A 13,178-nucleotide genomic window follows, 5' to 3' on the forward strand; every position below is an offset into this window, starting at 1 on the left:
AGGTACATCCAGCACTTTACTGCACTCTATATTGCAGTACAGATTTTTTTCCTAAAAATTGTCAGATTTATTTATATTTTAAAAGTAAATGTCTATTGCAATACTTTAAGCATCACAGCAAAGAATAAGTGGACTTATTATTCTATTTATTATTTATAATTATTATAATTATTATTATTATTATTATTAATTTACTACTGTTTACCCCCCATTTATTTACTCCCCATGTAAAATCACAGCATCTTATTACTTTTTCTCAGACTGAAAGGGGACACACAGTTACAAATGGAATGAGTGGGAAAGAGATGATAGAAAAAGACACTTCAGTTTACATTTCCTTTCCTTCCTATGAACTGCATAAAAACATACATCACTTTCACAACAATCACAGCTTCTATCAACCACAGGCACAGAGCCGAAACATTGTAGTGAATCAATATTCTGCTATGTGCACCATATAATTTCTTAGTGCCACCATGCAGACTTAATTTTCTGGGGCTGGTGATCATTTCAAAATGGTAGCAAATGGCTGGCAACAGCATGAATGTCTTTGATCCCACATTTAAATGCAAGATTTAAAGAAGGCAAGCTTTTTAAATAAGCTATACTTTCAGTGGCTAGCTATTAAACACACAATCAAGCACACACTGGTAAATCAGAGACGTTACATTTGCGGCCCGTTTAACGTATTTATCTGCCTCTGTCACGTATTTGAATGCTATAGGATGCAAACCTTCATTTAAACAAAGAAAAAACTTTTAACCATTAGAGCGGTCAAGATGACTTTCCAAATGCGAACGGATATGTCTCCAATAGCATGAAACAACAACGCTTAGAAAACTAAATTGCTTCCATTCATCTCAATGGGATGTTAACTCTGGCACTTAATTATGCAATTTTGGGGGGCCAGATATTCAAATAACTTAGGTGCACAAGTGGCAGGCATGATTTGTATACATACTTACCACAAATGCACACACAAATTGGACAACTGCATGATCAAACAATGTGCAGAAATAGTGGTAATCATAAAAAAACCTTGTATAACTTTTTACTACTGACTAACTCTTTCACTAATTAAAGATTCTGTTATTAGCCAAAACCTGTATTCTCTCCCTTCCCTTTCCCCCCATCCCTGTTCTTTGTAAAAACCTCCTATTGACACCAGTGTGAGATCTGCTGTGGAAAGCAGTATATGGCCTTAACTTGTAGGTCCAGTCATGAACCATAATTAAAAATGTAATTCAGTCACACCCATCAAACAAGGTTAACACCCCTGCGGAGATATTTTTTTTAAAAACCCATACTTACACTTTCAGGGATTGTTGGCAATCCAGTTACATCAGGAGTAATGAAGTATGAATGCTAATCAATGGGGAGAAAAACAAAATTAATATTTTGTGAAAAGAAAGAGACCAAGAATATAAACTGTTTAAACAAATAGCCTATATTTTCCAATTAATATACCATATCATTACTGAACAAATAATAAAGCAGACCAAAACACCAAATAAGAATTTGTGATTCAGCAGATCACACATCAGCGTGACAGTGTTTTGGAGTCATATTGAAATTATGCACATTTTAAATACTGTGCCAAGACTGAGTGTAAGAAACAGCAGATTCAATTTGGGACTAATGATTAAGATTTTATGACAAAAAATTTCCCCCTACAAAGATTTATAGAAGAACAAAACCTAATTTTAGAACGAAAGAGGAAAAATCATTCACCTAAGAAAATAAATTCAACAGGAGAGAGAGAATATTATTGCAGGTACAGCTCATCTCAGTTTCACAACAATCTTTATACAGAAATTCAGGGTAAGACTACTTGACTTTCCACATTAATCTATGACAAATATTAACAACTTTATACAGCTTTATATATTTTAAGGTTGAACACCATTCAGGATGTAAATAGAACTGGATCAAACTCAGTACAGATTTAATTCACTAATTACATTTATCCAGTGACTTCAATAGTTAGACAAGGAACGAATTTGGTTCAATAAGTTTAATATATCTTTAGTGTCCTAGCCTAAATCTTGTGGGGGAAAAAGCTTTATTTATCCCATTTTCTTAGTGAGCTTGTACTCTGCAATTAAAAATAACTGTCTGTTTTTATTTAATATACATCCATATGTATGTATTTGAACAATCAATCTAAAAGTAAAATGTATTTCTAGTCAAACTTTAAAAAGATCAACTAAAACATGATGAAGTATATAAACTTTTTAATACAGCTTGTGTTTAATCAGCAAATGTTATTTATTAATGTGATTTACTGCATGCATATAGGAAGATCTTATTGCACTAGCTTAATGGACTTAAAAGAACATTTTCCTCTTAAGAATAATTTATTTATTTGACACTAGTTAAAAAACCCAAACACTAACTATACAAAAAATAAATGCATTACATGAACATGGTGCCCTATGCACAATAAATAAACCAAGATACAGATGTGCATTAATATAGTAATGAAAGACAAAGAAAATTATTCTTCCAGTTGTGAAGACCAAGAATACACCAAGATCAATGACAAGGTCCTCTATTTTCTGTTTATCCCAACCTTTTAATTTTCCCGCCCCACCCCACGTACTGTTTAAGGCCACAGAATATTATTCAGTAGTAACTTAGAAATGAAACAATCAATTATTTTCTCACTGTTCATAATTTTAACAGAGAAATAGTCAGTTCAATGAGCAGAACAGCAGAGATGTACTATGAGAAGCCATCACCCACTACTGCTAGACATCAGAGCCATGAGCTGCTGTTTCCAGCGGAAATAATATAGCTTGGAGTACTGCAACCTATTATGAGGTCTCTTAGGAAGACACACAAAATCTTGTAAAAGGCATGAAATTAACAAGTGCTGGGTACTATCATGCTTCTGCTATTTAAAAAGTGGCAGTGAGAATAAATGTAGGATACTTATTCCCTCATCTCCATTTTTTTATTTTGTTTTGTTTTTGCAGTAGGATTATAATTCACACATACTGCAGTTCTGAAATAAGGTTAGTATAAACAGAAAATGTATTAATAAAGATTGACTTTTTTAGACTAGAAAGCCACAGAATAATTAGTTTCCAAAGACACATATGAATTGTCTGAAATCAACAGAGAAATCATCTGGCAAGTAATTATTTCTTTCACCAGTATGATTTGAGTAGTCAGTCCTTTTAAACTCACCGATACTAGGTAAGGCTGATTTTTCAGAACTTGCTCACTTGCAAAAAACATCTCTTGATTCTTATGCAACATGAGAGAAAAATTGAACATTTTGTTTTTTAAACCAAAAGATAAAATTTGATTCACAAACTTAAAGGAATTGGGGCAAAGATTTCAATGTGGACAATCTTTTTAGAAGAATGAAAGTGCTGAATGGCTTAACTAGTAAAATTTCAGTTTCTGACCTTCTAAATAACAATGCAAGATTCATTTGTTGTATAAAATTAACTAGTCTACTGCAACAGATCAATATACACACAATAGCCACAGATAAAATGGCAAGGCATAAAATGTATTTCCAGGGCAATTAAGCAAAGTTTAAGGTGTTGGGGGGGGAGGTTGTATTTTTGTTGGTTGATAGAGTAGAAAATCCCACTACATTACTTACGGTATTTGAAGTTAGACTTCAGTTTTTTTCTAACAATTAATGATGCCACCCATGTCTTGGTTCCATATACTGAAACAGATTTCCTAGGCTAGACAGTTCTGATTTCACCTCCTCAGCAATAAGGCAGTCACAGTGACATAAAAACATTGCAATGTACATGAAGCATAATTATCAGTAATGGTCCATAAACCACCACCCCCAATAAAATTCATTCTAGGAGTGCTGCTTTATTAACGTATGACCCACACACTCAATGCACATGTAGTCAGGGGAATGGACAAGTCTGAAGTGCGGTTATAGTCAGAATGGTGACTCACTCATCAGATCTGTTACCTGTGTATTCAGACCACACCTGGCTGACATTTCTGATCAAAGTGAACCATTTCACTTTTTACTTCTGATAGCATTACAGGGCCAAAACATCAAGGAGCTTGACTACACGGCACCGTAGTGTGAACTACGGGGATGTAAACTGTGGAGCTCACGAAAGTGTGGCATGCTAACTACCCTGTGTGGAGGATGCTGGCACAAACTAAAATATACCTACTTTCACAGTAATGTAGTGCTTTCAAAACAAGACATTAACGCAAACTAGGTACTATTTAGTTTGCACCAGTAGCGTCCATGTGGGGCACACTGTGGTGCACTCTGCAGTTGATATCCCAGCAGTCTGTGTTGCAGAGCAGTGTAAACACAGCTTGAGTGTGTGACCTGGATTCCATTCTGGCTCACATATCAGCAGCAGAATGGTTAAATATGGTAAGTTCCATGTGCAAAAATTTTTTTTTTTTTTTTTTTAAACTGGTGTTGATGTGTGAGACTGAAAGAACACAGTTTGGCTTCCAGATCTCAGGAGGAGTTTGTTGGGATTTTTTCCCAATTCTCATCATCATTTGATTTCTGCATCAAGAAATCTGATCTAGATCCACTCAGGGACAATAAACATGGAATTCCATAGTGCCATTTTTACAGTCCCTTTTCAGAATATAACTTAATTTTAAATCTATCAGCATCCACAGTTTAAGACCTTGCCATTTACAATATGGGAGAAAGGGACATAACAAACAGACATAAAAATTTAAACCAGACTGCAGACTAAAACAGCTCCTGGATTCCTGCAACAATGCCTGTTACTAGCACACATGGGTCTAGATCAAGTTCAGCAGGGAATTCTCACCCAATTTAATGATTTAGTCCATTTGTTTATTTGGTAAAGCTCCTGAAAATTTGGTACCACAACACTTCCTGTCTTTATTTGCAGTCAGCACTTGGCATTGCATCAGCATTTATACAAGTTCTTTGTATCTTTCATCTAAATGGATTCCAAAGCAAAAATTGTTTAGCACAGTACTCTCTCCTTCCCCAACACGCGGGATGATAGCCAGGGAACTACCTTCCCATCCAGTCAGTCCCCAGTTTAGCTAATCCCACCTCTTCCCCCCACGCTCCTAACCCAAGGAAGAGGGGGAATCTTTAGAAGAGCCATGACCCCTTTCTTGCTGCTGGCCAGATAAAGGCCTCCTTCCCCCCTTTTAAAGTAGCATGAAACACATTCTAACACAGGCAAACTCTCTAAGATGAAATGCGACAACTGTAAGAGACCAGCAGCAATTCTCAAGAGATAAGACAAGAAGTGAATAAGCTTGCTATATCCAACTGAAAATATAGTCGAAATTTTAAGTAGAAGAATGTAAATCGCCAATACTCCTGCAATACAATACTCTTGCAAAAAGTGCCAAGGGGTAGTATTAAATAACGTCAGTTTTGTTTTCTAAAAAATATTCCACTTGACTGTTTTCTGTAAAATAACTTGCAATGTTATTTTGAAGATGTTGAAAAATTTGAGAGCCACAAAAATTAGTTGAGGGCTGGATAAAATGCCTTACAATGAAAGTCAAAGAGCTCAATCTGCTTGTTTAGAAAAAAAAAAAAAGATTGAAAAGTGACTTGATTACAGAGTATAAGTACCTTCACAGGAAGAAATAGCAGGTACTAAGTGACTTCAATCTAGCAGAGAAAGGAATAACAAGAACCAATGGCTGGAAGCTCAAGCCAGACAAATTCAAGTTAGAAATTTGGCACAAATTTTTAACAGTAAGGGTGATTTAACCATTGGAACAAAGTACTAAACGGTAGAGTCTCCATCACTCAATATCTTCAAATCAAGACTGGATGTCCTTCTAGAAGATGAACATAAATCAGAAGATAGGAACTGTAGAAATTGATAAGGGGAGCAAAGGGACACAAGGTGAAATCTATGGCCAGCAGAGTAAAGGACAACACAAACTTTTGTAAGTATAACAGGAACAAAAAGAATCCCAATAATGGCACTGGTCCATTAGGAGATGGAAATAGTAGAACTATCAATAATAATACAGAAAAGGCAGACGTGTTTAATGAATATTTCTGTTCTGGAAGCTGGGAAAAAACAGATGAAGTATGATATGTCTACATAAACACTCTTTCCCCTCCACCAGTATCTTAGGAGAAATAGCAGCTACTAGAGTTAAACATTTCTAAATCAGCAGGTCCAGATAACTTCCATCCAGGAGTTTTAAAAGAGTTAATGTTGATTTTCAATAAGTCTCTGAACACCGGTAAAGGTCCAGAAGACTGGAAGAAAACTAACGTGCCACTTTTAAAAAAAGTTAAACAGAATGACCCGGGTAATTATAGGCCTGTCAGTCTGACATCAATCATGCATAAAATAATAGATCAGCCGATATGGGACTTGATAAATAAAGAATTAAATCAAATTAAATTAAAATCAACATGGTTATACAGAAAAAAGATATTGTCAAAATAACTTGATACCTTTTTTTGATGATGAAGTTTGCAGATGACACAAAGTTTGGGGGAGTGGTAAATAATGAAGAGGATCAGTCAATAACACAGAACAATCTGGATCACTTGGTAAGATGGGTGTAAGCAAACGGTATGCGTTTTAATATGGGTAACTGTAAATGTATGCATCTAGGAACAAGGAATGTAGGCCTGACTTACAAGAAACAGGGGACTCTACTATGGGAAGCAGTGACCCTGAAAAAGATTGGGGGTCATGGTGGATAATCAGCTGAACATGAGCTCCCAGGGTGACACTGTGGCCAAAAGGGCTAATGCTTGGATGCATAAACGGGAATCTTGTATAGAAGTAGAGAGGTTATTTTACCTCTGTATTTGGCACTGGTTCAGCTGTTGCTAGAACACGGTGTCCAGTTCTGGTGTCCACAATTCAAGAAGGATGTAGATAAATTGGAGAGGGTTAGAGAAGAGCCACAAGAATAATTAAAACCTTAGAAAACATGCCTGATACCAGGTATAGACTTAAGGATCTCAGTCCAGTTAGATTAAAAAGAAGATTAAGGGGTGACTTGATTCAGTTTACAAGTATTTACATGAACAAATATTTAGTAATGGGCTATACAATCTAGCAGAGAAAGGTATAATACAACCCAATGGCTGGAAGCCAAAGCCAAACAAATTCAGACTAGAAATAAGGTATACATTTTGTAACAGTGTGAGTAATTATCCTCTGGAAAAACTTACAAAGAATCATGGTAGACTTTCCATCACTGATCATTTTTTAATCAAGATTGGATGTTTTTCTAAAGATATGGTCTAGGAATTATTTGGGGGAAATTCTATGGCCAATGTTATACGGGTCAGAATAGATGACCACAATGGTCCCTTCTAGCCTTGGAATCTATTAAAGATATGCTTTAGCCAAACTCAACTTATATTTTAGTCAGACAAGTTATTAGGTTTAATACAGGGGTAATTGGGTGAAATGTAATGTCCTGTGATATACAGGTCCAACAAGGTGGTCCAATGGTTTCATCAGTCCTTAAACTGTATGAATCTAAGAAACTTAAGTCTTTTTGTACTGCTACTTATGATATTTCATTTGGGAAGGCAGCAAAAAAGCCACTCAGATTTGCGGTCACTTTTTTATATGTTTACCAACATCACTGATGATGTGAGCTAGAAGACTCTCCAAGAACTGTATATTAGTTAATTGCTGCAAAGCCAATAGAAGAATCACAAAACAGAATCACAAAAGCAGGCTGTATAAAAATGTAATTAGGTTAAACTTCTCAACAATGGAGTAGTATATTAAAAAAGGAAAACCCCAATACTGTTAATCCAGATGCAGCCAGCAACCAGATTCCAATCATATTAAGGAAAGTTCACATTTTGAGTCAATTGAAAATATCACCTCAAACAATTCTAACACAAATCTGAAATACTATATATTTTATGCAAAAAGCTTACAACCTAATGCTACATTAATGTTATAACAAAAGGTCAAGAACTGCAAAAATTGTGGTTCTCCTATTAACACTAAATGTTGGCATACTGTCTTATTTTTCTGTCCAACATATATATTTCAGCATTCCGTGCAAAAAACACCATTTCACCCAGAACAAATATTAACTATGAAAGGTGACCTCAGGGAGTTGTACTCTTTGAAAAGCAAATCCAATACAATAGCAGCAAGTGATGTGTACAACACTTTGCTACTCCTATGGGAGCCTTAATCTGCTACAATTTTAGGACACGTTCCCACATCACCTTCCGTGGCAAAGGAATATTTTTGTGCATACAAGCAATGCAGGTATAGGCCAGTTCATTGGTCTGGACCTGCAGAAATGTTTACACAGTTCATTAAAGCCCTCCTTACCCTTTTCTGCACTCCGCCCTGGTATGATCAAGCGCAAGCGGGAAAGGAGTTCAACTGCAGGCAGACAGTGGCGAAGCCAAGCTCAGATTGACGTATGTCCAATCCTGTATCCCTCTCTACTCAGGTGTTCAGAGGCCATGGAGCAGATATTGATCAATAGCAAAAGTAATTAAATATACTCTTCTGAGACAGCTCGCAATGCACAAGATAGAGAGTAGCATTGCCAGTTGCTATGGTAGCTTACCCTCTTACCTATGCAGCAAACCCCAATTTCTGCTACTTTAGGATTGGGGCCTTGAGACAACGCTGTACAGACAGACAGACAGACAGACAGACAGACAGACAGACAGACACTTTTTACATAGTAAGTAATACAGTATGGCAAGTCATTTAACAATAGGTGGCAATATGATGAGATATTACTAATTTAGCACCCATACCCAGGTTTTGTCTGGGTTTATTTTTAACACAACAATGCAAATTTTTACAATAAAGAGACATTACACAGAATACCTACCACATTTAAACTGACAGAAGTGTTTGCCTCTGGCACAGGGTGGCTATACAGTGATTTTAACATATCATTCAAGTCATTTTCCTACAGGAAATATTTAAAAAAAGAGGTACTTAATAATCATATAAAAATAATACATATTCCATTTTAACAAATACCTTTTCATTTAATCACAGATAATTCCATCTCATAGTGCAACGGCCATATATTAAAGAACAAGCACAATCTACTTTTATGGCTCAGACAATGATCATTTCTTGCAAGTCATTAAGTCAGTTTCTTTAACATTTTCAGTGTCTACACTCCTGATATACACATGTAAACTAACCATCGTACCTGAACCCCTTTAAAATGGTTCAATATAAAAATGGCATTAATGCAGTTTGTCTGGCTTGACAATACCTTTCTAAAATTGCATTGGCCTTGAGACCTCTCTACACAATGTTTAACTGAGTTTACAATCAAGCAAAGACATGGTGGACTTTACATATAGCTTGGATCTGTACACACCATGGTTAGCACAGATTTAACCACCATGGCAGTTAACAATGAGCAGAGGCTAGCACATAGCTGTCTCTGTAATCAGGTGATTATACTTATGCTGCTTCAAAGACAAGACTCCCTAATCAGATTTGTGTTACTGAGCTAGCTAGGTCTTCTTTCCTCTTGGCTCTACATACTAGGAAATCACAGGATGCATTTCCCTTTGGGTTGCTTGTGACACTCAAGGTATATGTCCTATAGGCACTCTGCCTATATGTCCTATAGGCACCCCCTACTGAGGGACTATAGGATACTGCCTCTGAATTTCCCAGAATGCATTAACACAAACATAATTAGACAGAGCAGTACATGTGAATGCATAAATTCAGATGTCACATGGTTGCACAGTAAATAAAGCTGCTGTGTAAACACAACTCAAATGCATTTGTTGTTACTGGGTCTGTTTAGGTTGTCACAACCTGGTTTCCAAAATGGAATTGTACTTAGGAGTGATAATGGAGCCTAGATCATGATTTTTATGTTCATAAACTTGGTCCTAAATTGAACAGGCACAGCACAATAGCCTGCATTATGAAGAAATAGTTTGGCTAATGTAATCAAGTGAAATGCAGCAAAAGGGTCAACAGGACTGTGCATTCAACTTTCATATAAACTGATCCAGTCTGTCTGCAGGGGGCTACCATCTCTCTGTACAAGGATAGGAGTTATTCAGGTATTAGTAAATAAGGCCTTAGGTTTATATCTTGGTGCATATACTACCTTTGACTGGGTCAGGGAGACAACAGGGAGCTCTCGGATATATTTATTAGTTCAAGAGACAAGGGTCAAGGCAGTATACCAAACCAAATACTTTCACTTCGTACAGTGCCAGAAAGAGCGTAGAGTTCTTTGACATATATTACAATAAAGTTGCAGCTTTGTCTCCTATATATTGAACTACTATTTATTTGTTTAGTGCCAACACTGAGCAAGACCCAAAGGTAAAGACAGTCCTTGCCCCACATTAGCCTCATCATTCAAGCATGACCTCAAAAAAAACCCTTATTATTATAATTAAATAGTAAGATTAAAACAAAACAAAATTGAAAATGGCTTAATATGTTATTTAACAATGGGACATCTGTGACCATTATATTCTGCTTTATTTAAGTTAATGCAACTGGGCTATTATATATTGTTTATTTATAAAATGTTATTTTAAATGTTATTTATAAAATGTTATTGTTTTATTTAGCCTGGTAGATATAATTATTGCACATATATTCTTGCAATCTCAGCATTTGCAGCCTACAGCATATGTCTAACTATTTATCCTTTTTTCTCTTTTAAAAATTACCATCGAATATACTTGAAGCAGGAAGGTATATCTTTAATGCTTTTAATATAGACAGATGCCAGTATTTCCTTTCCTGTGTAATCTTCTGAATATATCTAATTGCTCATGAATATGCAAACTAAACTATCACTATTCTTCACTGAGTATTGCAAGCAGCTTCTCCCTTCTAGTCAAGATGACAGCATGATAAGGTGGTTTTTACTTAGTATGAAGGGCAAAGTAGTACATCAAATCTAATGCAGTTCAGAAAAAGGGTTGGTATCTGATAAACCCCCAAATCTCAGGAACTATCTGGTTAACAATCAACATATCATAGAGTTCTCCTGTGGTTCCACACTCTGCTCACACTTAACTCAGGGTTTGTTTACAGAACACGGACACTTCGCTGCAGTATGTTCTCATCAGCTTTTTAAAATTAATAAATGACACCCAAGTAATAGTGGGAAAAGAATAATTAGATTTTTTTTTTAATACCACTGGGATACGTTAACTGACTTGCTGACCACTTAACCAAATTAAAACGCATACATTTTTAATTTTGTTGCAGATTTTAAATACATTGTTCAAACATGTAGACAGTATTAAACAGTTTTGTACGATTTTAAATTATTACTGCTAATGCCAAGTAAAATATTTTCTGAGAAGTAAACAAGTATCTAAAAGTACCTGTTCTTTAGCCAAATAATCTGCCAGAGTATTTAACAACTTGTAGTATACCTCAAACCATGGCAGGTAACTGTAAAATAGAATATATATATATATTATTATTTTTACCAAATATAAGAAGAAAATTATTGCCTATTTCCCCCTAATTTAAGTAGAATGCTTTATTAAAAATAATACTAGCAATTTCCAAAAGGGATGAAAAGTATCTGATTTTACTGCCTTTGCAGCATATTACTGAATATTGTAAGAGAAATCCAAGAAAATTATTAAGCGCAGGAAATAAACAACATTATTAGTATTAGCTATGTGCCTACAGAGTGCTTGGGGATGCATAAGACAATCCCTGGCTCATGGAGCTTAAATTGTAAAAGGCTGACATAGAGGAGACAGGATACATGGGAAGCCAAAGCTAACTTGCAATGTTTTTCTTTTTCTTAAATATTATTTCACACACACTTCCGGTAAGCAGGGTTTAAAAATAAGAGGCTTTTGGAGGAACAAAGGCAAGGATGGTTTCTTTGGAGAATCGGAAATAGGAAGTTATTCCATATCAAAAGAGGTGGTGAAGAAAAATGCACTAAGATAGGGGATCAGGAGAAGGAAACAAACGGGGTATCTATATCTGCACTTGTACAGAATGAAAATTCATGATCCATGGACCAGGTGAGATGCAGAGGAAACTGTAAGGTGTTTAGTTTATCTACCTCCGAACAATTTAATTGATTCTGACTGAATTTTTATCCAGGGATTTTACTCCAAGGAGTTTCAGGGTTTAAAATCTGATTTTAGACCACTAAGCTATTACCTCCAGAAACCTTTCACAGAATATAAAAGCCCATCATATGTTTTACATGTGTCTAACCAGTCATGTCTGTAAGAATAAATTAATGAAGGTTGTGATGGATTGGTTATTTCCACAATTGGAGAAAGAATTATATCTTCCATTTGGCATATTACGCCACTTTCTACTATCTCACCATTATTTGTTTGTTTTTAAAAAAGCACACACTATATTGCAAATATGACTATACAATACATATGAAATATGACATCTGTACTATCTGATTTAAAACTGCCTGGTTTAGTAATTCTAACATTTATTTATGAAAGGATATTTCCCAGAGGATCATATAGGCCAATTTTCAGAAGGCTAGCATGCAAAAGTGAGCATTTATTTTGCAATCTTTCCTATTTAAAGAGATTTTTAAATGTATATGTCAAATATCATCTCCCCCCCCACATAGCAGTTTTATCAATCTCGAGGTTTTAAAATTTGAACTGGTTTTGTTTGTTTTTTTTTTGAAGTGGGATAAAGTGATTGATGGTAGTTCTGTACTAGGTGTATCTAGCGTATCTTTAAAATGGCAGAGTTTGGAACTACTAAAATATTTTAGCTGTTCACATATCAATACACTCATGAAAACAAGTAGCAATGTGCTAACATCTCTCATTATTTCAGCTGAGGCTGACTAGCTGTGACTACTCTGAATGAAAATATTTTACCCTGAAACAGCTTTTGGGAAATATCTGCCTGTACCCTAGTTAATTCATGAGGGTAGATAATCCCAATTCTGTGCAGTTCACAAAGAGGCTGGTCTTCCTTCCAAGAGAGCTGACAAATTTGAATTGCTATTTTTTACAGATATAGGGAAGCTTTAAAGTGTTAGAAAACTTGATAAAAAATAAATAAAAACAAAGATTTCAAAAATCTGTTTCTTTCTGAAGAGACAGACATCTCCCCAAACTGTGATGACTTCAAATGTCCTGCCCAATATGTGACTGCAGCTCACACTGAAGCAGCTGTCTTTCTGAAAGCTGCTAGAGGCTTTAGGCTCCTGCAGGGAGTCAGCAAGTCAGC

At 35.6% G+C, this 13,178-nt stretch overlaps 1 protein-coding gene across 3 annotated transcripts in view; it reads right to left on the minus strand.

Moving 5' to 3' along the window:
- DENND1B (DENN domain containing 1B) overlaps window positions 1–13,178 on the minus strand; it is a 250,281-nt gene that overhangs the window by 111,637 nt on the left and 125,466 nt on the right. For 2 of the 3 annotated variants that reach the window (XM_067538292.1, XM_067538290.1), the window contains 4 exons: window positions 11,321–11,390; window positions 8,818–8,898; window positions 3,193–3,252; window positions 1,312–1,365 (listed from right to left, as the gene is read on the minus strand). In XM_067538292.1, coding sequence (XP_067394393.1) covers window positions 1,312–1,365; window positions 3,193–3,252; window positions 8,818–8,898; window positions 11,321–11,390 — 265 coding nt within the window. The remainder of the gene's footprint in view (window positions 1–1,311; window positions 1,366–3,192; window positions 3,253–8,817; window positions 8,899–11,320; window positions 11,391–13,178) is intronic. The other variant, XM_067538291.1, reaches the window with a different exon arrangement.

The sequence above is a fragment of the Emydura macquarii genome, unplaced genomic scaffold (assembly GCF_026122565.2).
Source record: "Emydura macquarii macquarii isolate MOO-44397 ecotype Brisbane River unplaced genomic scaffold, CSIRO-AGI_Emac_v2 contig_480, whole genome shotgun sequence".
NCBI classification, from domain to species: domain Eukaryota; kingdom Metazoa; phylum Chordata; order Testudines; family Chelidae; genus Emydura; species Emydura macquarii.